The sequence below is a fragment of the Alligator mississippiensis genome, chromosome 8 (assembly GCF_030867095.1).
Source record: "Alligator mississippiensis isolate rAllMis1 chromosome 8, rAllMis1, whole genome shotgun sequence".
NCBI lineage: Eukaryota > Metazoa > Chordata > Crocodylia > Alligatoridae > Alligator > Alligator mississippiensis.
The window spans coordinates 34,610,920-34,636,008 of record NC_081831.1 but is presented as its reverse complement, the minus strand read 5'-3'; the positions used below and the strand labels follow the sequence as shown (position 1 = coordinate 34,636,008).

Genomic DNA, 25,089 nt, shown 5'->3' with positions numbered 1-25,089 from the left:
CTGGCATGTAATGCACTTTGAGTGAGGCAAGGACAGGTGCTGCTCTGGTTACCAGCTACAAAGTGCATTCACACACATCACTTAAGAGAAGTGCCTCACTGTTGACCTCCAGCATGCACTGTAACTCCAGTCCTGGGGCTATCCCACAGCTCTGTTCATTGATCTCTTTCCTGACAAACAGCCCCGCTCAGTTTCCCCTCCTGAAGCTATTGGAGTTGTAGGGTGCCCACAGTTCTGTTGATGTGCATCAGTCCTGACATCCACGACACAGTAGCTCAGGCTATTCCAGTCCTGAGGACCTGGCTTCAAATCTGCCAGCACATCTCAATACACCATGTTATGCCAGTCCAAGTCTTCCCTTGAACACAGCCTGTCAGGTGTGTAGATTGCTCAGGTACTTCATAAAACGTGTAAATAAGCAGGTCACACACCCTGCTCCCACTTTACAGTCCAATTTCTAGAGGTCAGGGCTTAGCCAAACCCTGTACTACCAGCCTGCCCACTGGAGTGATCCCTCCTCTTTTGTCCTTTCTCCAGGAAATCCCAACTACAAGCAGAGACAGAAGCTCTTTCTCACCATTGTTTCTTTTTCTCCCACTTTTACAGGCTTTCTATTGAATCACTGGGGTTAGAAGTTCAAAACCTCAGCATGACCCAGCCAGTGGAGGCCTCTGCCCCAACAGCTGCTTCCTCACAGGCAGTCCCTGCAATCCAAGGCCATTGCAGACCAAAATTAACTCAGGGAACAGCATTCAGCTGCATGCTGGTGGTGATTTGGCTGTGGCTTAAGGAAAGCAAGCCATGAAAGAGTTACAGGTAAGCGCAGCCTTTAGGAAAAGAAGAACTTTGTTCACAGAGGATTTTAATTACTCAGTTTCAGACAGTGATAACACAGTGGCAATGAGGGGACCTTTCCTTCAGAGTGGACTCTGGCATTTCTTTTTTTATATGCTTTGTGAAGCAGCCCCAGTTCTCCCCTGCTAGGAAAAAGTCTCAGTTCCAGTCTCTGGTTTCTACCAAAGCTTTCTACCAAGAGTATCCACTTCCAGAAAAATGCCCTTGGCACTTAGCAAGTCCAGAGCTTCTGATTTGAACAGAATTCTTCATAGAACTAACAGCCTCCCTCTCCTCTTCAACCCAACTGCTTTGTACGTTGTTTGAGCAACTGTTGCACTACTACATAGCGAAGGGGCATTGCTTTTACCATTGTCCTGTCTGAGCCAATATCTCCTGGTCATAGTACACTTTGAATATAATCAAATCTATCAACCATCATCATAGGATAAAGGCACTGACATTCTCTTTAATTGCAGTCTCCAAAAATGTCATTTGGTTTTAGTCTTCCTACAAATGCAGACTGCTTATGGAAGAAGAACTAAGGGTCTCATGCCAAAGTGCCAAAGAGTAGCATTACGATTCCATCTTACTTCTATGGGCATTATGAACACAGTATGATAACAAGCCAGATCCCTTGATCCTGGGTTACTTTTCAAGTTACTTTTAAGCCTGTAAATGAGAGAGGAAAACAAAGCAAACAAACAAAAACCTGATTACACTATTTAAGATACTCAAGCCCTATGGACAAGACTCTAAAACAATTCTAAGGTTACTTTTCTCAGCATCCTGGAAAGTATTCCTGTTAAAAGCAGCCTAAAGAGTAAAACCAAAAAATTTCTTACTGAAAAGTTTTTCCAGTGAAATCAGATTTTTTTTTCTTTTTTTGGGTAGAAATCAAAATGGCTGGCAGGAGAATGTTGGTTTATAATAAACTGTTCTCAATTTTTACTGGAAAATTCTAAATGAATCATTTTCTTTTGAAAGGATATTTTGGTGTGTCTAAGTATGGAAAACAAAAAATACTGACATTTCAAAAGGCTAAAAAATATTTAAAATGTTGCCATTTCTAAATGAAATATTTGGCTTTGATCAAAGTCACTTGTTTTTCACCTTGACATTTCCAAGCTGATTTTTTCTGAATTATTCACTCTACGAAAATTTATGATATTCCAACTTCATGGGGAATGTACCCAAATGTTGGAATACCTGAATGTCTTGGCAGGTGGAAATCTCATTTTCTGAGTATTTCTAATAAATAGACCACGTTAGCATAGCTTCTTTGAAGTCAGTGGAATTTAGTGGAGTAACATAACAAGTGGTCGGTCACGGAGCACCAGCCCCAGGCTTTCACTTAGAGGGTGGTGCATGATGGCTAGCGGCAGATAGTACTGGTGGGTCAGTCCCTGCCACCACTACCCAGAACACAGACCCTGGCTAATAAGCCTCTGATGTGCTGAATTACATTAGAGTGTCTGGGCCAAATGTTTGCATTTTTGGTTTAAGTTTGGATTCATATTCACCTGGTCTGGCAAAGGTAAAATGCAAAGCAAAGTATATCAGTTAATTGCACGTTGCTAAAGACAGCATTAAAGTTTTCAAGAGCCCATAGAAATTTGCCTGACCCAGAAGATTTACCTGGTGACCCATCTGTCACAGCAATGCCTCTCCAGTGTTGCACTGATAGCCAGAACATCCACATTATCTGTACATTTACTCTTGTGTAGACCATCACTTCCAGAGGATCAATGCAATGTTGCTGCACTACACTAGGATACTGCCTAGGCCCAGTTCAGCATTGGATGCCATCTCTGGTATCCAGGAAAACAAACACATCATAAAGAAGCAGTCAGAGAAAGAAGCTGGCATTCATCAGGGAGTGGTTTAAAAAGATCTGTTTATTTCATTCCTTTTTATAAAAAAAAAAATGTACAAGTTGAGTTTAACATCCAAGACACCCATCACATTGTACACCTGCCAACTCATAATCGCACTCTCTCTTTTTTCTTTTTTTCTTTTTTTAAATTTTTGTGCAAGGGAGGGATTTTCATTTTCTCAACCTCTTCCTCCCCAGAATTACCAATTACAGGAAGTAACTTGAAGACTGCTCTTATGAATTCACAGAAGGGACTTTAGAAGCCAGGGAGAGGTGGGTACCTTGCAGACAGATGTTAGCTAACAAGCTTTGCATAAGAAGCTTTGCATAAGAATCCATGACAAAGCATTGGCCTCACAGATGATATTCTTATTTCAGGACACAGGAGTGTAAATTTGAGGGGGGCATAGTAAACTGCTGATTAACCTTTTAGCTGCTTTTCTGTGCTGCATGTTGTATCACAAAGTATTCGCCCCAACTGATACACAAGCTAGGCTAAGAATGATCAAATATCATGCTCCACAGATCTTAAGGTGACCAATTAGCTGTGAAAGTTAAAAAAGGATCCCTTTTCCTTTTCCCTACTTAACAGTACACATTTAGCCAAGTCTATTGGCAGGTGGAGGACATTCAGCCTTCTCCTGAACCACTGAATACAAATTAGATTGTCTGTGTCCTGAGATTTCCTGTATTACAAATGGTGACTTTTTCATTGAATCTGGGCACCCTGATTTTCTAGTCCATCCTAATGAAAATTCTCTTTTGATTGCATTTTTTATAAAAGGTAAAGTCTAACATATCCTTCTGATCTCCCATTCTGCTCATAGCTGGGCAGAATTGGTTTGTGCTCAAGAAACAGCAGCAGTTAGGACTTCTGCTGGTTTAGATTGGGTTTGTGTAGATGAGTAGAATTCTTAGCCTTTCCCTTGTAGTCAGCAATGAAGTTACTTCCAGCCCCCTAACTACTGTGTATTGATATAACGAATACACCTCTTCACACAGAGTGAGAGACACTAGCAACTGGATTATGGCATTTATGGCAATGTAGCAAGAAATCAGGCAATTACTACTAAAATGGCATTGGGGTGGAGGGGAGAAGAATGACTATCCTTCCCTGCAGTGACATTTTATTACAAAATATTAGATGAATTAATATTTGTAAAAGTGACAAACAAAGACATATGCAGAAAATAAACCTTCCACCACAGTTTTCCAGGTCCCAATTTTGTGTGTGTGTTTGTTTTATACAGTAAACAATTGTTTTAACTCCACATACAAAATTCTGTACAAAGTTCCCTATTATTTACAGAAATTGCTCCACTGTGTTACAAACTCAAAAGCACAAATGAAAGCCCAAAATAGGGATATTAATTCTCCAAATTTTATTCTGAAGGAAACATGGAAAATCCAGCTCATGGGTCCTTATGCCTGTAGGAGAGGGAAACAGAATCTTGTGCTTAAGATGGGGAAATAGCCTCCAACACTTTTTCAAACTCTTCTCATGGTCCACTCTTCTTGAAGGCCCATGACACGGGACAGGCAGCTATATGCTGGTCTGGGCTTGTTGTCTTTCTAGACATGTTGTTTTACTGTAATAGCTAAATGTGCTGCAGTGGTGCTCTCCCTATGAGGCACTATCCAAGAATTTTTTTGTAATATGCTAATTCCTCAAATGCTTTCAAGTTCCACTTAAGGTTCCAGTGGGTCTCACTTATGGATCACACAAAGAGGGAACAGCAAAACGGTCTTTTAAAGAAAAAAATGACTCTGGCTACATGCTTTCAAAAACTGATAGAAAATTTTAGTTACTATTCACAAAAAAGCCCCAAATGTTTCCAATTTTCCTGAAAGCAGTAGGTTTTCCAGTCAAAATTACTCTGGTTTGACTTCAAGATTTAGAAAATGTTTTTCAAGTTTTGTTTTTTAATTTTGATTTACTTTACCAAGCAAGCATGGTACTGAAAAAGATTTTTTTTTTTTAAACAAACCAAAACTGCAGTTACTTTTTCCCAAAAAGGGAATTTGTCAAGTAAAGATATTATATTTTGAGTCACTTTAATGACTAAACAGTTCCCATTAATCACTTAGTATCAATACAACACTGCACATGTGTATGTGAGTCTAACGTGTAGAAGAGGAGGAAATTGTTTCTTGTTCAAACCTGTTTTGCATTTTAATCAGCCTCTCAGCTTCTTTTGTGGGAAATTTTCTTTTGATTTTTTTTTAAATACAACATTTTCCTAAGCTATAAAAAGTACACCAGAAAGAAGATATAAAACTGAAATGAAAAAAATCCATGTAATGTCTAATATTAAGCCAACTAGAGCAAGAAGATCTTCTGTAGACTTATTGCTGCCTCATTGTGCCGACACGTTGTAGCTGATGCAGTAGCAAATAAACTTTGAACAGTAACATCCTTAACTACTGGAAGCTATATGCTGCCAAGAATCCACAGACTGTATATGGACCTTCTCCCTGTTTCACACAAGACTGCACGCACAGCTGGAGGGCTGGAGTGAGACCATACATGTGGGCTACTGCACTAGGCACACTACTAAGATTTGTGCCTCTGATTTCTTAATGTTGCATTTTTAAGCTGCTGTTTTTGGTGAGACCGCTGCAACCAAGCTGTTAATTACTAGGATCATGTATTATCTGGGGAGAATGTGGGTGGGTAGGGGAGTTTAATAAGAAGGAGGGATGGTGTGAAAAGACTTGCATTTGCACTATATTGCAATGCTGTCAGCTGAACCCAAGCCAACTATGTTTGGGTTGGGCACAACAGGTTTCAACATGGCTGGTTTGGGTTTCCACCTAAGCCACTGACCCAGCCCTAACTTCCAGGATACACCAGATGTAGTTGCCTAAGAATATACTGTCTTACAATGAAATGCCTTTGAGCTTAGATAACTGTAAAGACAGTGTACATATGCATGTGTGCCGTTCTGAAAGCCTGAAAAACTTCCCCACCCCGCATCATACAGTCATTGGATCTTTCTGTAAACAGATACATGCTGGTTACCTGGAAGAATTCATACTCAGTGCGGCACCTATCAGTGTTGGAGAAATGGCACACCAAACCCATAAAATAGCTCTGGTCACTGTCTCTGACAGAGGGGTGATGGTGTTTGTTGCCATATCTGGCTGCCAGAATTGGCCTGATGTCAGCACAGAGTTCTAAAGGATAAACTATTTTGTACAACACTTAGCTTTAAAGCATGTTCTGAACTCAGACGGAACACCCCATCCTCAGGAATACCTTTGAACACTGGATAATTAGGACTGTCATGTCTTTGGCATGTGCCTGTGCACACCAGAGTCTGTGCCAATGAAAGAATTCTGCTCTAACTACATCCACACACAAAACACACCCCCTATTTGACAAGGTATATGATAAAAGAATACATATTTTACAGAAAAAGCATATGGCACATCGCAGTTCCCAAGGGTTCCTTGTGTTATAATACAGGCTTTTTAATAAAGAGATGCAACCCTGGTGGAGATGCACAGGAAAACTTCCCTAGCCACACTAGAAAGCAGTGTGTGAAATGTACAGTCACACACTTGGGTTCCAAGCCTTGCTTGTTTTGGCTTCTATTATGTTTGTCGTCTTTGACTGATTTACATGCCTGGCCCTGGCTATAGGGTAACTACCATTTGTCAGGGTCACAATAGAGGTGTGGGAGGGGTTGGTGTTGACTTGCTGGAGAACCCAAATCACCAGAGCTTCCCAGCCCATTCAAGAAAGAACACAGGCAAGCTGGAATGTCTGGAGAGTGGAGTCAAGTCAGACCTGGTAAGCCCAGGCAGTGCAGCTCAATAAGCCAAGACAGGAACCTGATCCCTGTTCACAGACTTGGTGCCAAGCTCTGCAGTGACTTTTCCACCCCTGGCTCAGCCTGCACATCTGGAGGTCACCAAAGTTTAATTCCAGTGAGTCACTGCAGCTGGCTTATTTACCTGGCCTTAACAGGGCTCTCTGAACTGGTTGGGCAAGCTGCTTAGAAAGTACTTAATCAGGGACAGCCCAAATGTTGAGCTCACAGAGCCTTACAGGTGGCTTGCCAGTGTCCCCAGTGCCACACCTACATTAATGAATGTGTAACCCTAAACCAGTAATGACTGTGCATCATCCCTAACATCTGCCTTCACTTGCATCTTCATTGACACATGCAAAACTAAACTTGCTGGCTCTGTTCACCAGAAGTCTGACTGATTTTATTTACATGGAGAAGGGTAACTAGTGGCCACATTTGACTATTAGGCCACACTTGGGGTTAAAATTTCCAGAGCCACTAAAGCCCTAGATCCTGTTAGCAGAGAATCTATCGCACATGTCACCATCTGTACATTACTTACATTGCTTCATCAGGAAAATCAGTGTTCTGTTGAACATGCAAGGCTGATTGATTACTTGTTCTTGATTTATTCATTATCTACATTGCTGCTGTTTAAATTGGCATCACCTGTTCTTGTTCTGCCTATGTTTAATTTTTCATAGGCTTTAGCAGTTTCTGGCATACACTACACATCACAGCATGTTAAGGAAGACAATGAAGATTCCTTAAAGAGCCCAAGGTCATGAACCTGTGAGGTAGGTAACAAGATTACAATGTGGACAGCAGGATTTATTAGAATTTCTTGAAAGCGGCATTTCTGAACTTGGTAAAATGCATGAAAAGCAACAGCAAAAATATCTGATTTGTAATAGTCTCTTGTGTTCAAGGCATGAAGAGACCTGCCCGGTGCATTCTGGGAAATCAATGGTACAGTGCAAAGCTTTGTGTTTTCCTGGTGACTGCCCACTTCCTGCCTCTGAAAGCCATGCTGGTTCTCACAGCAACCACATAAACCAAAACCATCCTGGAACCAGAAGCAATAAGGGCACAGTGATGGAAATACTTGGTCAAAATGCATAGGAATTTATGCCCCAAAGCCACCTCAGTGCAGGAAACAGCAAGCAGGCTCAGGGGAGCATGAATAGCATATCATCTGCATTTGATCTGCGCCAGTCATGGGGCATGTCAGATACGGGAATTTTTCCATCCTTGTTTCTTGCACTGATATATAGAACAAGGTAAAAGACTTGACTTTCCAAACAAGCAGTGAACATTTGCTGCTATTGCTGCATTATGTGAGTATCCTTTGGTCATGAGATGGACAGGTCCAAAGGGATTCCACCAAAAACTTAAATAAGCCCTTTCATCTGCTGGCTAGCCCATCTTCCCAATACATCCCTGCTCCTTCCAACAAGACAGAGACCTGAAAGGGAAAGAAAAGTCCCGAAGTTTGACACAAAAGAGAAAATTGCTCCTGAGTGAAAAATAAATAGTGAATTTGCTGGATGAAAGAATTCGGAAGTCCAAAGAACATCTCCTCATTGATGAGTGGGATCTTTGCCAGTGTACAGGTCTATCTTTAATAATCTTTCAACAAGAGAACTTTCGTGACAGGGCGCGGACACATCCAGACCCCATGCTGTCATTGAGTCACAGCCTGGTTTTGTTCCTATGTATAAAAAGAGTCCATCAGAGAGGGAAGGAGTCCCAGCTGCTCCTGGAGATGGAGGTTATGGTGGGGGTCCTGCCACTAGTTTTGGTGTCTCTTCATGTGGAGGGCCAGGTGGTCAGAGCGGGAGAAACAGCGCCCGCAAGCAATGCACTTGAAAGGCTTGGCACCCGTGTGCTTGCGATAGTGCCGGGTTAGCTCATCAGAGCGGGCAAAACGCCAGTCGCAGCCTTCCCATGTACACTTGTACGGTTTCTCTCCTGCAGAGGAAAAACAGGCCACAGATTATGGTTTCTGCATCAATGGCACTGGGCCAATATTCAGCACTTGCTTATTTGTCTGTCCTTCCATCCCGGTGAGGCACCGTGATCTCTATCCATCTACCTATGTGATCCTTGCTGTGTCTAGGCACAATCCCATGTGATGTGTACAGTCATTCTGATGGTGATACCCAACTCTGCTTGCTCTGCTCTTTCTGAACTGATCATGAGCTGCCTTACAGGATTTGAGGTATCACCATCAGACCTATGACAAACTCAACCATTTCAATTCGTAAAGTTTCAAACAAGTTTCTTTTGGGTTCCCTGTAGGCCTTTGCTTTGAGTTTCAGGATAGAAAAGTTTGGGGCTTTGTTTTTTCCAATGAAAAGTCAAAAATTTCCATGGAAAATTTCAACTTTCAACTTTCATTTGCTTTTCACTCGATTTTCCAAGAACACCTTTTCCCCCACTCTCATTTTCCAACCAGGACCATGGTGGACCTAAACAACATGACATTCTGATATGCACAAAAAGGATTGTTGGGTTATTTTTAGTGGATTCTGTGACTCTTCATCTCCACTCCCTCTTTTAGCAGAAAAAGACTGGATTGTGAGACTTCTCAGACAGCTGGGAATTCATATGAAAAAGTCCCACAACTCCTTTCCAGATACCCGCAGGGGCAGCCCAGCTTTCTGAGCTGAACTCTGGACTAAGAGCTGCAGCCTTCTTTGCAGCTGGGTGTGTCTCCCTCAAATATTAGTCCTCACTCTTAACAGCCTGAACAAGCAGGCAGAGTTCATGGAATGTGCTGACTTTCCTGACCTCAAATATTTACCATTTCATCAGCCAATTACTGAACGCTGCACAGCAGCTCAAGTGCACGTACACACATAACATGTATGAACAGCCCTGTGCAGGAGTCATCCAATATGCACAGGTACCCTGACACACACACACATGCACTTCAGCATAAAACATAGATGCATGGACATGCACACAGATATGAGTTCACAACCACACACAGTTATCCCATGATGCATGCACCCATGGATGCATGCCACCAACCTTCCTGACATGTATCTGTGCATAGACACATGGGCACACAAGCCACCTGCCCATAAACCTGCCTCCAGACATGCATGCATCTATACATGCACACAAACACATGTGTATTTGTATATATACCACATGCACCCACGTAAGTGGTATGCTCCCCTCCCCCCAACACAGACTCAGATATATGTGTGAACTCAGAAGCAAACATGACACAGACAGCAGAAAAATGAACTTTAGCCTTGTAGTGGGTGTGAGAGAGCTTTTTATGTCTCCGGTAAATAGGAACTTAAGTTCAATTTACAAGGAGTATACTGGGAATTTTATGGCATGCTCTAAATCGCACATGTTTGCAAGAGTCTTTGTTAGTCTTCCACACTGAAAGACAAAGACATGGTTTGCCTTGCTCAGCTACAGTCATTGTCCCAGCCAGGTGACCTGGCTGGGTCAGCCCCACCAAGGCCCTTTAGTTTCAAACAATAACCAGTTGATCTCCAGAATGGAAACAAAACGCTTTCCATTGTCCCGTGAGTTGGCTCCTTCTCCCAGGGCAGCACGGCAGGGCAGGCTCAAACAATGGCCCCAGCAGGCATTCTGATCCCCCGGGAGGTGGGGGGGGCAGCCATGGGGTTAGATATTTAATCTCACAATGGCACCCAGTCAATGAATGGCTTCTCCCAGAGATTAATACAGGCAAGACCATAGAAACAGCAAGCCCCAGGTAAAAGTCTTAAAGAGATACTTCTTAAGCTAGAACCTACTAGGAGAGTTATCCCAATGGTTTGATTAACTCTACAAGTAAATGAGCCAAGTGACTACCTGGGTGGAATTCCTTGTGGGATACTGGTGGGGGGGGGCAGGGAGTTACTACTCTGGCCTTTCCACTCTAGATACACAAGATTAATGTTGGAAGTGAAATGAATATGGTGGCTTTGAGCTTGCCCATGGGGAAGAGTGGTCCATGGTTCTCAGTATCAGCTCCTCAGTGTCTTCCCTTCAGTCATTCTAGATTTTCCTACCAGCCTGCACCAGTACTCACACCAGCTCAAGAGACATCCTCCTTTCCTTTGCTGTCTCATTCCATAGGGCCACTTGAGGCATGTGAAGGAAGGAGATCATACACAGACCTCAAACCTAGTCATCAGGAAGGAGAATTAAATGGCTCCAAAAAAAGGCATCAGGTTTGCTAGACTGGGTCTTTGCACAGTGGCTTAAAAGGAGTTCACATCTACAGAAACTTGTAGAAGTCAAATATCTGTACTAAAAAGTGCAAATACCAGTGTCCTGATAGGAATCAGGGAAAAAATCTTCAGCTTTGAAGAAGGAGACCTTGTGGTAGGTTGTTAGGATCTCCCATTCTGACAATGCCCTGGGGAACCCCTCTGACAGAACCCTGACGACTATCTGCCCATGGTATTCTGGGCACGGTCCCTCCTTTTCTTTCCTTTTATCTCCTCCCAAGGAGTTCTACAGCATGCATACAGACAAGAAAATGCTGTGCTTTGTTCATAGGGAAAATGTCTTTGATGCCTTCTTCATGGGACTGATAAGATGAAATAGGAGCAGAGCCAAGTCTGATAAATGATTCCCAGGCTCAGCACATGTTTTGTGTTTTGTTCGTTGTTAATAAAAAAGAAAAGTGAACCCAGGGACAGCTTAATTGCACCCACTAAAGATCAACACTTCTATAAAAGAGATTTATGAGGGCAGCACCAGTTCCAGGACATGCCAAGAATCTGATAAAGTTTCAGATTGTAAAAATTGTCCTCGTAGAAGACCTAACCATAAGTACATGAGGTACACTTGGATGGCTTTGTGTAGGGGAAACCAGGGTACCTTGGGGTGCATATTTATCTGAACCAAAGCCCCAACCAAGTGCTAGAGTGACATATAGTAACACCAAGTGAAGGTACCATAGCTAGAACTTGTGCAGTAATATGCACTACAATGTATAGCTGTTGATTTACTGAGGCAACTGGTGGGTGAAGCTGTTGTCCACAAACAATGATGTATTTCTTTATCTAATTGTATTCACTGTGTTAGTGATCATGATCAGACTACACCAAAAGCAACAAAGCTACCACTACAGTGAGGGGCACAGTATAAAATACTGCTAGTAGATAGACAGGTCATAAGTTGGACTCTTACCTGTGTGAGTTCTCTGATGTGCTTTCAGGTGGGAGCTCTTGGTGTAAACTTTAGTGCAGCCTGTTGAAATAGACAAGAAAACCCCACAGTGTAAAACAAGTTTTGTTCTAAAAAAGACTTAAAATAGGTGTATCAAGGTTATGGTCTGCCATAGCCCAATGGAGTGGCCAAAAGGAAATACGAGCATGAAAAATTGAGGGTATTTGGATGCAAAGGCATGGATAACACTTGTTTCTGCAGAAGCAAATCAAAACAGGGACATTTATGTTCAGAATTGAGCACAGTGGGTGTCAGCTAGGGAGGAGATAAAGATGGCTTTCTCTCAGCCCCAAATCCAAAAGTGCTGGGAGCAAGGCTGTACTATTAGCAAGTAATGGCAAATTGAGTATATTAAGCACACCTGAGATATCTAAAAGGATTTCCTTCAAGACAGAAAATCTGCTTTACAGCTCTATTCAAGAAGGTATAAATGTTCTGCCAAACATCTTTTTCATCTATGAATTTTGTCTGAATTGACCCTAGACTCCAGACTTTATGAGGTTTCCCCAGCTCACTACTTTATTATCATACACTATCTCTGGAGTGTGTACTTCTCTGAATTTTAATGGCTATTTTTGCCTTACTGAGAAGTCTTCTTTTCTATTTACAGGATCACACTGGTTCTTCTTTGTTTGAAGCTGGCTACATTCAAGCATTGAACCAATGCTGCTGAGAGACTGCTGTGTTATGTCTGTTAGAACAGTACTGGGATGCCTCTGGGAAATGCCCTGTAGTCAGTCAGCAGAGTCCTCAATCCTCCTGCTGGAATTTGCAATGATGTCAAAGTGAGCCACCATCACAGCCAAGATTCAAACCAGGATTCAGATGGTCTGTACCAGACAGAGATAGGGCTGGACATAACCACACCTGAACTCTGAGGGAAACTGGGCCCACAAGTGAATTTTACTAATGACCCCTCAATGACAGGTTCAACCAAGACCCTGGATTTGAACACCCTCTATCTTCAAAGAGTCCTAAATCGGAACCATGTCTGGAATTGTGTGATTAGGGTCCCTTTTTCCTCAAAGGGACTATCCTCCCCCTCCCCCCAATCACTGGCCAAGACACTAGGAGTCAAAAGGAGTTTGTCTCAGCTGGCAGTAGATCTTGAAGAAACCACACCACTGTTGGGAATGCTATGCCTGCAGTGCAGGTGGAGACTGGATTGCAGCATGGTTAGATACCCCTGACCCTAGCAACATCCCAATGGGACTGAGTGTCTGTCAAAGAGCCCCTATATCAGTATGGACCCCTGGGGGCAACCACCATCTCTTCCTAGCCTCCTACCAACCAGGACATCCAAGTGACTGATCTATGCTGTTTGATTGCTGGAATGGTTCTTTGCAGGCCTAAGGCATCCCAGGATAGGATGTTGCAATGTCTCACAGCTTCACAGGGAACCAAGAAAGCAGAATGTCCCTCTCTCACAGAAGGAATTTTTCTTGGAGATAAATCTGTTCTGCCTATGTTTACAGGTCCTCTATAGCTTAAAAATGCCACCTATGATCTAGGGATTCTTATTAGAATTAATCTTATTGTCCGCATTGTGGTGATCTCTCCTTGGATGCCATATTCACATTTATATTTATTTATGCTTTTACATCTCTTCTGATTCAGAGAAGGGGCTGACAAATTGCAGCATCAAGGAGGCCTGTGGGAGATTTGAATCCAACACATGCAGTTCCTATGCACATCAAGGCTGCTCCAACCCGCTGTAATTCCAGCACATTGAAGCAGACTCAATTAATCAAGTCTGCTGGAGTGTGGCAATTACTGTGCTCCAGCAGACTCCAGTGTCATGTGTATCCCTGTTCCTGCACTGAAAAATAGTGGTGGGGCACTTTACCTATAGCTCATTTGATGAGCTTTAGATAAAGTACCCTCACCACCACTTGCCAGCAAGGGAATGCTGATACACATGACACTCTGGGTGTTTTAATTAGAGCGGCTCTTGGAGCTGCTCCAATTAAAGTGCCTCCCCCCACAACCCACCTCCAGAAGCCTATGTATAAATGCCCCTAAAATAGGCAGGGCATCAATGGGCCTTTCTGCAAACTATTATATCTCTTCCCCTTGTGAACTGCATCCTTGGAGGTGAGCTGCATAGGAGCTGAATGGAGCAGCCTAGAGAACCAAAAGTACAGCAGAATGTGGTTGAGGTTAGTCTCCAGGACTACATATGTGCAGAGAAACGGCGTTTCATGTACACTGCTAAGGACTGTCAAATGATGTTTTCTCAGTGGTAACCACTGGCAGAGCCTGAAACCCCAGCAAGGGTCAGTGTAAGTGACAAACAGCCCTGAGCACTCTAAAAGGAGGGAAAACTAGGCTCCTAAGTGATTTCTGTAAGAGTCTGAAAGCATAGTCCTTCCTTTTGCTTCCTTATTAAAATAAACAAAGGGTTTATTTTACCATTCCAGTGAAACCTTCACCACGAGCATAACTGAGGGGGACAATGGGGCAGCAGCCTTCGTTGCCACCTTTATAGAAGATGCAAAAATAGATGCTACTACAGCTGGCAACTGGCCACACAGCCACTGCCAGCACAGGCTGATCATTTAAAACCCTTCTTGAACAGTGGTAAAGCTTTAAAGAAACCCCCAAAGCATTTCCACACCTGTGGATTTATTTAGTGTTTACTCAATGGGAGTTGAGTAACATGGGCCAGATGCTGCACTTCCTATACAGGCTGACCCTCTATGGCAGTGGTTTTCAACTTCTTTTGCACTCAGAATCCCACCTCGTTAGATTCAAGGCTCCTCACACAACACCAGCTTATTTTTCATTCATGTTTTTTACTACAGAAAAACAGCAGAGCAGTTCTTCTGTTGCAAATGGCTCAGAAAGATCTCAGCAGGGCAAGACATTTTTAATACACTGGATTCCTATTTGAAATCTCTGGGCACATCCAGACAAGCATGGACGTTTGTTTCCCCAGGCCATGTGCGCAACTGTGCTGGCCCCAGCAGCCATACCTGGGGTTCTGGGGCCTCCCAGGGCTGCAGCTGTAGCAGGAACCCTGGCCAGCAGCCAGTGTGGCTCCAGCCATCTGGGCTCTGGTTTTGGATGGCACATGCTGCCACATGTGCAGCCCCTCTTTCTTTCAGCATGAGCTTTTTGATCCTAGGCTCTCCCAGGGTCAACCACCCTTCCCCCACAATGCTGCAAGGTAGTAGCACAGGGAATGCCTGCATGTGTGGTGTGTGGCACTGCAGATGGGTCTGTGGCACCACATACTGCATGTCTGTGCTCGTCTGGATGTGGCCTCTGGGTTTATCTTGTGAATCATGCACACCTAACAGCACTAACCTTGTGTGGCACCCTGCAACACCCTTGAAAGTACCTCAAGTCACCCTCATTGAGAATCACTCTTTTATGGAAAGCAACATGAGATTTCCCTAAGGATAAGGATTGTGTAAAGTAATCAAAGCTGTTTGCCAGACCAATCAGTCATGTCCAGGCAATCATGTCCATTAGGAAGATTTAGGTCCCTTCCTTTTAGTCATTTTTGAACACTTGCTATTGTAAATCTGGGTGCTTTTGGAACCTGCATTATTTTCTAATCTTGCTAGGCCTACAGCTTCCTGGCTCAAGTAGTTTGTTTGTGGCAATGAGTTCCAGAGGCTATTTGTGTGTTGCAGTAACAAAAACATTTCTTTGTATCAGTCATCAAGGAAGACTGACTGTTTTCTTTGAATGCCCCCATGTTCTTGTATCAAGTGACAGGATGAACCCAATATGGTTTCCATGCTCCCTCTTATTCAACACACAGCCTGCTGCACGGCATGTAATTGCTCACATGCAGCCTTAATAGTTAGGTGTGTCAAAAGTAGAATTTTGACTTTAAAGAATGTCGCAAGATCACTGATATGTCAGGTGGATTGGAGCCAATGTAATCGTACTGCTGTATGTGTATTATAGAGCAACTTCCCCATTATGCACAGCACCTGACACACCTTGCCCGTAGCTTGCATATAGAAATTATTACATGGCCTTTAGGCTCAGGATGCCAAATGCCAAACAGATGCACAGCACAACATTAGCAGGTGGGGACATTTTGCACAAGGTCACAGTAATTTACAAACAAGGTAGATCTAAGTGAGACAAGAATGGATTTTGACACTAGAGCAGCATGACAGCTGTGGCCATACCTGGATAATCACAATGATGGATCCTTCTTTTCTCCAGTTCAGGATTGTTGCGTCTGTTGTATTTGGGGGGTTGCATTATAATGTGCCCTTGGGAAAGTGCCCCAAGCCCATCTGGGAGTGTGGGCATCTGGGATGACTGCACCAGTTTCAGTCCAAAAGTGGCTTCATAGGATGGTGGGGGGGAAATGGTGTTGATGAGCTCAGGCTGATTCTCAGGGCTACCTGGCTGTGAATTTGGGGGTGAAGGGGGCAGGTTCACTCCTGGGACAGGATAGAATTGCCCTGTGATGTTGAAATTCCCCTGTCCTTGGGAGACATGGTGGAACTGTTTCACTTGTCCACTTGGCTGGACAGGTCTGTGGACTATGCTGGACATGGCATTGCCTGTGGACATGGTGACACCGCTGAGAGTATTGATGGCTGTGGTGCTGCCAGTAGAAGGTGCCATTGTGGCAACATCTGCACCACCATTGCCAAGGGACATCTGGTACAGCTGTGGCTGGTGTGGGCTGGTGGACAAAGGGATTTCTGTGGGCATTTCCTGCTTGATGAAAATATTGTTCACCGCCACTGACTGAGGCATGCTGAAGACACTGGTAAAATCTGGCAGGGTCTGTGTTGACCCAGATGTGGAGGAGCAGGGCTGGGCAAAGCTGGTGCCAGGTTCTGTTTTGATCTGTGGGAAGGGCATAAGGGGTTTGGATGGCCGGTAGAGTCCGGTCCGTAGGTGTGTGGTGTCAGGCAGTATCACATTGATGTTCACACTATATGGTGCAGAGTTTGGCTTCTCTGTTGAGAAGAACTCATCCACCACTGAGGCACTCTCACGACGATACTTCTTGTCTGGCAGCATTGGTACTGGTGGTGCCTGACTTGAAAGATACTTGTCCATTTCAGAACGTGCCTGCAGGGAAGAATAAAGAAGAAACAGTTCTTGAGCCGACTGCATAGACAAGATGGTGATGGGTGTTCTAAAACACTTGATAAAAGGATGGACAAAGAGCAGGAAGGATGGCTTAGTGCAGAGGTTCCCAAACTTGTTTCTTATTACATACCCCCTTCCAGATTTACCAGTTGCCTGTGTATTGCTACCAGCATATATTTTATATTTAACCCCTTAAATGCCAATTATAATGAAAATTAAATCTACCATTACACAATTTCTCCTGCATAACCCCCAGAGATTTTTTGTGTAGTCCCAGGAGTACATGTACCACAGTTAGGTAACCCCTGGTTTAGTGGATAGGGCAGTGGCAGGGGATAGCAAAGACTTGGATTTAGTCTTTGACTCAGCCTCAGACTTCCTGTGTAACATTGTTTAATGCACTGAATCCACTCTTTGCTTCAGTTGCTCCATCTGTAAAATGAGTACTAGTTCTCTATCTGCTGCAACAATAAAATCCATTGAATACTGTGCAGTGTTCAGACACTGTGATGATGAGGGTTTTACAACCAAAAAGAGAAATGACACAATTATGAAAAGGACACAATGACATCAAGAAGGGCCAAGATTTAGATTCACTTCTTTACACATAAAAAGGAGAGAATTTAAAACTAGAGATGTGACTAGACCAGACCCCTCAGATGCCTATCCCATTCAGCTCTAGGGAAGTTTGGATCTGGATCTGAATCTGAATGTGAGCTTAGTCAGTTTTGTGCTTATTCATGAGATTCTAAACATGAAACTTAATAGGAACAAAAAAATCAGTATGGCTGGTCTATTGTCACTGCCCCAGTGAAACATTCATATCTGTAATATGAAATATTCACAGCATGGTTTACGTTTTAGTCCTACGACTTTTTGTGTATTTTTTCCCAATTCAAATATTCCAAAATAATGTGATCTCTGATTTAGGACATCACCCAGCTGCAGGTTCCCCTGGGGTTCATCTCTGGCAGAGCTTCCTTTGGACCCATTCCTATTAACTCAACAGCCTAATGGCAGTAGTGTGCTAGGAAATTCAATCAGTGGCATCTAATAACTCTCTCAGTGGGTAATGATGATTACCCACTAATACTCCTCCATGAAGCTACAGCCTTTAATTATGTAGTTAGCCATATGTCATTTTCCTTACATAGACCTCATATGCTCACTCACATGTAGTTAAGCTGGCAAAACAGTCAAATATCCTTGGCCCTGAAGACATGGGTTGCCAGCATGGGCTGGCAGAGGCTACAGGATGCTGCAGTAAACCAATTTACCTCACCACCCAAGATAAAAACAGAGACTACATTTTTCCCTGGGGGAAAGCCTTTTGTTCTGGTATACTACAGACCTCCAAGCCAGTTGTTTCACTTTGAGCACCTGTGAAGTATGCAAGATAAATTGTGCTAACAGTTTTTCCTGGGCATAGTCATGGCTCATTCAAGTTTTTTGCCAGAGGGGAAATCTGTGTAAATCGCTGTTCCTCTTTGGTCCCAGATTTTGATCAATCAGAACCACTTCAAATGAGGTGTCTGTTTATATGTTTTGCCAAAAGATTTACAGCTATGAACTAAGCTGTACATAATGGGCCAAAGTCACCTCTGGTATAAAGTGACTGCTGCCAATAGGAATGAATGTGGCCCAAAATGCTTTACCCTCCCTACCTTATGTTGTGTTCCATGAAACAGAATATAATTGTGCCTCTTTCAAAGATTCACAACTTTGTCCAAATGAAAGCCATGCTGGCAACTGGCCAGAAACCTGGGACCACACCTGATTTCTATAAAATGGAACAACAATCACAGCTGCATCCTCTTGAAAATGGAGACAGTGACTGAAATTGCAATGTTCCATCTGGATTAGGACAGGTAAGAGGCCCACCATAGCAGAGCTGCGTGGGCTTTCTTTGGACCCGAGGCCCCTGTCGGCCACCCCAGGCCTAGCAAGAAGTGTGCTACATGTACCTGTGGGGTGCTATCATCCTTATCAAGCTAGCTATGCTGCAAAGCTCCCAGCTGCCACTGAAGTGGGTGTTATTAAAGAAAAGTCCATGGGGTAGTTTGTTGCTACAAGTTCAACTCAAGTTAAATGCCCAACCTACTGCCATAGGCCAGTGGTCACCAACCAATCAATCACGATCAACTGGTCAATCCTGGAGAGTCAGAAAGTCGATCTGAGGCTGGGGGGGGGGGGGGGGCTGAGCCCCGCCCCACCCGCAGCCCAACAGGTGGGGAGGGAAGGGTCAGGGACCAGATCAAGGCCCCCTCAGTGAGGGATGCAGAGGTGCAGAGGCAGGACCAAAGGGTCAGGTTAGTGAGGCCCCAGGGGGTGGGAGGACCAGCCTAGGGTGTGCACTCTAGGAGGGCACAAAGGGCATGTGCCCCCACATCTGCACATGGGGCAGGCCAGGCTGCCACTGTGGGCTGGGGCCGGGGCTGTACCGAGGACTGGACCACACTGTGCTCAGGGCAGGTGGAGGTGCCATAGGCAGTATTATCTCTGAACCACTTGCCTTTGATCTAGGACCACCCTGTACAGTACTAACAGAAGGCATGGACCTATGACATTAAACACAATATCTGGAATTAGACCAAAATCTGTACATTCCCCAAATGACAGGTGTGATAAATTTTGGGACCCCTAAACATGGACTATTACATTCTGGATTCTTATCTGAACCTAAACTTTTCACACACGTCAGGGGTTGGACTCCTTCTAAAGACAGACTTGAGCTTCAATACTTGGAGCTGAATCCTGATTTGTACAGAGGTTTGTACTACTGTCAGAGTGAGAATCATCACAGCTTGCTTACTCCTGATTTTCTATGTACTATTCCAGCAGGTTATTTTTATCCTTGGCAGACAGATTACTGCTAGGCAGTACCAGGGGCTGTACCTCAGGCTCCAAATGCCACACATACCTGAGCAATGAAATGACCCACTCCCCAGGGAGATGGAAGAGGGAGGTGAGAGAGGCAAAGTATTTTACTTCTAAGCTGCCCTTATCTCTGGTACTTTGATTTCTCACCTTCAGTGTCCAGGAAAAGAGTTTTTCTAAGAGGGTTTCCAGGAGGCAGAGTAGCCCCAATCCCAAAAGATAAACAGATACAAACTTCCATTTGTACTTGGAATCACAGCTGTTGGGCTTCCTGCTCTGTCTTCTCAAAGAGAGACTCCCAAAACCTCTATTATCCTACCTGAAACCTTCACTTAACCACAAATAATAACTATTATTAACAATGCCTTGCCCTTTCTGTCTCCTAAGGTGCCTAAATACTGAACCTAATGAAATTCTTGCTACAGAAATGCATCCAGATCAGAGGTGGCTTGTGGCAGCTTTTCAGTGGTGAACAGCAAGCTCATTATGGACAAGCGATGGAGACCACCATATCTTACCTCAGCTATAGTGCATCAGTGGACTGTGATGATCTGAGCTGGATTATGGCCCAGGATACCTAAGCTAACAGTCTTTGCCCTTGTGAAAAATGCAATGAAATGCAATGTCAAGACAGTGTCATCTGAAAGGCAAGACTCCTGGTATGGAAGTGTTCTCCCAGCACCATGCTCGAGTACTAGCTCTGCACTTGCTTATTCCCTGTAGACCCTAGAGTCCCTAGTCAAATTGGGGTACATTAGGTGAGGCACTCTATAAACACATAATAAAAATAAGTCTTCTCCCCAAAGTTCTTTAAATCTAAATAGGCAACACAGAGGGCAGGAACACTATCTATGACTGCTACTTGTTAAAGCTAGTCTAGAATGAATGCCCACAGGAATCAAGGGACATGGTAAAAATCATACAGGAAGCATTCAGTAGAGTCAAGAACTGAAACCAACACTCATATGGCCAACCCAGAGCTTTAACAACAAAGCAGACCCTAACTCTCATAACAGCACCCACACTGGATCAGCAGCACAGCTGCTAGAGCAATGTAGTGCCTGCTTTCCTGAGCGAGTGAGTGTGCAGGGGAAAGCACTAGAGAGTTCATCAAGCCCCTTCTGTTGTGCCTTAGTCCTTAATTTGAGGATACATCTGGTAAGGAGAAACCAGCTGAGTTGCACGAAGGCTCCTATGACCCTGAGTTAGTTTTCCAAGTGGCAAAAACATGTGTATATAAAAATAATAATAAAAACCTTCACCTCTAGAGGGAGTGGCATTCGTGGCTCCATCTTCACAGGATAAAGCTGTGGAATAAACACAGCTCATTACTGGGCAGTCATGATACAGTGCATATTAAACTCAGGACTCAGCAGCCAACCACCCCTTTCCAGATCCTGGACATACATGGCAACATGCATCTCTCCACTAACACAGTCTTATACCTTAACATACCAAAGCCAGCACACCTGGTGCTTGGCAGTATTTGGCCAAGTTGCCCTATTTCCATGTGAACTCAGGGACACATAACTCTGCCACCCCACCACCCCAGTTTCTATAGTCAAGTCCTCACCCAGCTGTTGATTTCAATTCCAGCCAGGGATGGTGGTCCACTGGCCACTGTTGCTTAGTGACAGTTGCTAGGCAACACAGGGCTAACAATTCTTCTTGCTTGAATCCTGAGAGTATAGCAGCAGCAAGAGCAGTCCTGGCAGAATGGGAGGAGCAATGTCCTAGGCATCAAGGCAAAGTCCCACATAGGTAGGGGAGGACAAACCAGAAGGAAATCATAACTCCTCTCAAACACGAGAACCCACAGGGGGCACCTGCCTCATTGTGGCGTCTGTCCCCACGTGTGGGCAGAGTTTAAGTGAATATCCCTATTTTTATATTCCCAGTTTGAGCCCTTTGCAGAGGTGAGTCTTAGTATCTTTATTGTGCAGTAGGACAAATCAAGGCACAGAGAAGCTACATAGTCTGCATAAGCGAAGCAGTGACAGAGCTAAGAGTGGAGCCCAATGCTTCCTATGTTCCTTCCCAGAAGACTGTTCACAGTATACAGGTCAGCATGGTTTCTTTATACAGCCCTGTGGACTAAACTGCCCTATGGTCAAACCAAGACAAACAGCCCTCAGATTCCTGCATACGACATCACAGCCTGTCTCTCGTCTAAAGAATTTCCACTTCTTTCCAGAACAGTACCAGTGGCTGCTGAATATACTTGTAGGGGCAGCAAACCATTCAAGCTCCCTACACCAAAGGAAGGCTTAAAACTGCCTCTAAGCCAAGACTGGAAATGGAAGCACTTAGAATTAGTGCTTGTAAGGCACATGCAAACACACAGAAACACTTGACAAGATACCACCATATAATGAACAGTGTAAACAAGTGACACATTATGTTTACACACAGTTATTTCCCTACTCAGACTCACACTTGTTGCTTCATTCTCCTCCTCTCTCATATACACATGCTTGCTTTCAGGTGCCTACAGTGATTAAAATCATCTGCACAACTATAAAGCAAAAAATCAAACTTGGGGATGTATCCTCTCTTTAACAGGGACTTGTTTTGTTCCTTCATTGTCAGCACTGAAATATTGCCTCAGGAAAACCTCATTTCAAGCATCAAAAAGCCCCTAAGAATAGCTTATCAAGGGGGAAAAATCCCCTTTGTAATTGTTTGGTTTGTTTTTCAGTGCCTATTGCTCTGAAATACATTTGTAATCAACGGCATTTGAATGCATTTGGAGTCAATTTACATTTGTTTTCCCTAATGGCAGGGGCAGAGTTGTGCAACCCTAACCTTGCAAAGGCCTGCATGTCAAAATTGGCAATATGTATTATAGGGTTGTTATATTCTGGAAGAAACTGTGAATCTAGGAAGGCCGGCGGGAGTTTCAACAGCAAGATCCTTGTGACAAAATCACAAATGCCCCTACGTTCATCTCTGCAGCCAAATTATCCATGAAAAACTCCCCACTCACCCACTGAGAGCATGATCCCTCAGCAAATGGGCCCTGCCCTAGAGATTTGGTGGTTTTTATTGTGATCTGTGCTCTGGTGCTCTGAGCAGTGAAATTTTAAGCCCAATTTAGGGCCAGGAATGGCTTGATATCAGATCACAGACGGAACAGAAGAGAATGGCAGCTCCTTTGAGCTAGACATTTATATGGCTGTAGACAAGTCACTCAATAACTCTCCTACTACAATTTCTTCATCTGTTAAATGTGGGAAGATATTTACTGGGGATCAGCTGATATGTGGAAATTGCTGTTTATTATTGTTTTCTTCCCTTCTTTCCTACACCCCAAGCTTCTAAACTCAGCAGCTGATCCTGCTGCTTCCCTACAGAAAGTAGGGAATCCATTCTCTAAGGATTTAAAGACAGAGGGACAGGGTGTGGATTACATTGTCTTTCACTAATCTGCTGCCTTTGGTACTTTTTTCTTTCCTTTTTAACATTGCACGTCCAAGAGATAAAGTAACCGGTCAGACAAGTTGGAAGCTGGTTCTCAGTTTGCATAGCAAGACTCTGCTTTCATTTCTCTTAAAAGACTTAAACCTCCCCAGAGGGGCAAAGATGGATGTCATAGGGTGGCTGGGGAGAACTTTCTTCAGGTTGATAGGGAAAGCTACTTTGCCAAACCAAATGGAGCTTGCTTGACCCCTGCTTTCATAGACAGATCCCTTTCTACTTGGGATGAAATGGTCTGAGAAACTATAAGGGTTATATTCTGGGGCTATACAGGGTGTAGGAAGCAAAGATACAAAGGGTACTACTCCACCCCTCTGACCAGTTACCTAGCCCTCATCACAGTCCTTCTCAAAGGTCAGTAAGTGACACTGCTCCCATCCCACAGTCAGAGGTCACATGATTTGCCCAAGGCCACCCAACAAGAAAGATTATAAAATTATATCTTCTTGCTATCAGCCACACCTGGCAATGCTGCCTGTGAAAAAACACAAGAGCCCATCAGGCTCCTGTTCCAGTAAATCAACACTGTCCTTTCAAGGAGGCATGGCTGCAGCACATTCAAGTCCTCCTTGGAAGAAGCAAACTGCATCTCAGTCAGCTTGGCCATCTAGGTTCATGGAGGAAATGCTACTACTTGAATATAGTTACAAGCTTCATGTCCTGTCCGTAAGATTCAGATCTGCCACAGCTGCACCTGAGACCAATATAAAGGGATCGCATCCACATATCCAACCCCCACGTGTAAACACGTGTCTCGGCTTCCAAAGCTATCAGGAGGAAGAGTTGCCTTATGATTGTTTCTGGGGATGTAGATAATTATGTGGTCTCTTTGTGGCAAATGCATTACATTTCTGTGGCCCTGCTAACTATCAATGGATAAGGATCAATGAGTCAGGTGAAACAGCTATATTGGCTAACCACCTGAAGCAACAAAGCATTGACTGCCAACATAGTAAAATAGTCTAAAAACATGGAACATGCCCATTGGGAAGGGGAAAATGTGTACAACACACATTCAACTCCAGGTGTTCCTCATGGTTCCATGATATTGTGTTACTGCCCTGCCGTGGCCATGTGACAAGGAACCGAGAATGAGCATGACATGCATGCGCAGCATGGAGTGCCTGCAGCACCAACCCTGCCATGGGCTTGCAAAATGAACCCAACCCACCAACCCACCATCAGCACGCAACTCAACTCCATCAATAAGCCTACATTGGCAGCCCTGTGATAGGTGTAAAAGGCAAATCACTTGAAAAACATGCCTCACCAACCCCACACATGCAGCTTAAATCCTATGATTCTGCACACCATGGGTTTGCCTCTGCTTCCTCCTCCTAAATCTATTCAGCCAATGGCTTTGAAGACAAACAAGAAACTCCCTCTGGTGCAAAGAGAGTAACAGTGATGGTGCCTTTTATTAAAAAAGAAAGAAACTTCATGAACCTGTCGTATTATTATGGCCAGTCCCATCCCATCACCATCTGGCCCACACGAATAGACCCTCTTCTGTTCATTGCTTTTTGCTGTGTACTCTGTTTCTCAGACATACATATATTTCAGTAGGTCACAGACAGAGCCAGAGGGTCAGATCCTCTGTGATCTTGGCACCCCCTAGGATCAAACCTTCTTGACTACCTAGTGGTGGTGGCCCACCAAAGATAGTTGCATGGGGTGGAAGGGACTTCAAGAGGTCCTCCAGTCTATCGCATCTTCTGAAGCAGGATCAGTATACCCAGACCACTCTTAAACACCTATTCTTAAAAATGCTCAACGACAAAAATTCTACAACCTGCCCAGATTGCCTGGCCCAGTGCTTAACTTTCCTCCTAGTTAGCAATTTTTTTTTTCTAGTATCTACCTTAAGCCTTTATTGCTGTAAAATAAGCTGTTCACTTCCTGTCCTATTCTCAGGAGTTATGGGAAACAATTGAACACTGT

The 25,089-nt window shown here is 43.9% G+C and overlaps 1 protein-coding gene across 2 annotated transcripts in view; it reads right to left on the bottom strand.

Annotated features, from left to right (window-relative positions):
• Positions 1–2,714: 2,714 nt before the first annotated feature.
• The window catches only part of LOC102565019 (Krueppel-like factor 5), a 45,752-nt gene continuing 23,377 nt past the window's right edge, over positions 2,715–25,089 (bottom strand). The window contains exons 2-5 of one of the 2 annotated variants that reach the window (XM_014609926.3): positions 20,934–20,978; positions 15,870–16,773; positions 11,680–11,739; positions 2,715–8,478 (exon numbers count right to left, since the gene is read on the bottom strand). In XM_014609926.3, coding sequence (XP_014465412.2) covers positions 8,300–8,478; positions 11,680–11,739; positions 15,870–16,773; positions 20,934–20,978 — 1,188 coding nt within the window. In that variant the 3' untranslated portion in view covers positions 2,715–8,299. The remainder of the gene's footprint in view (positions 8,479–11,679; positions 11,740–15,869; positions 16,774–20,933; positions 20,979–25,089) is intronic. The other variant, XM_006278085.4, reaches the window with a different exon arrangement.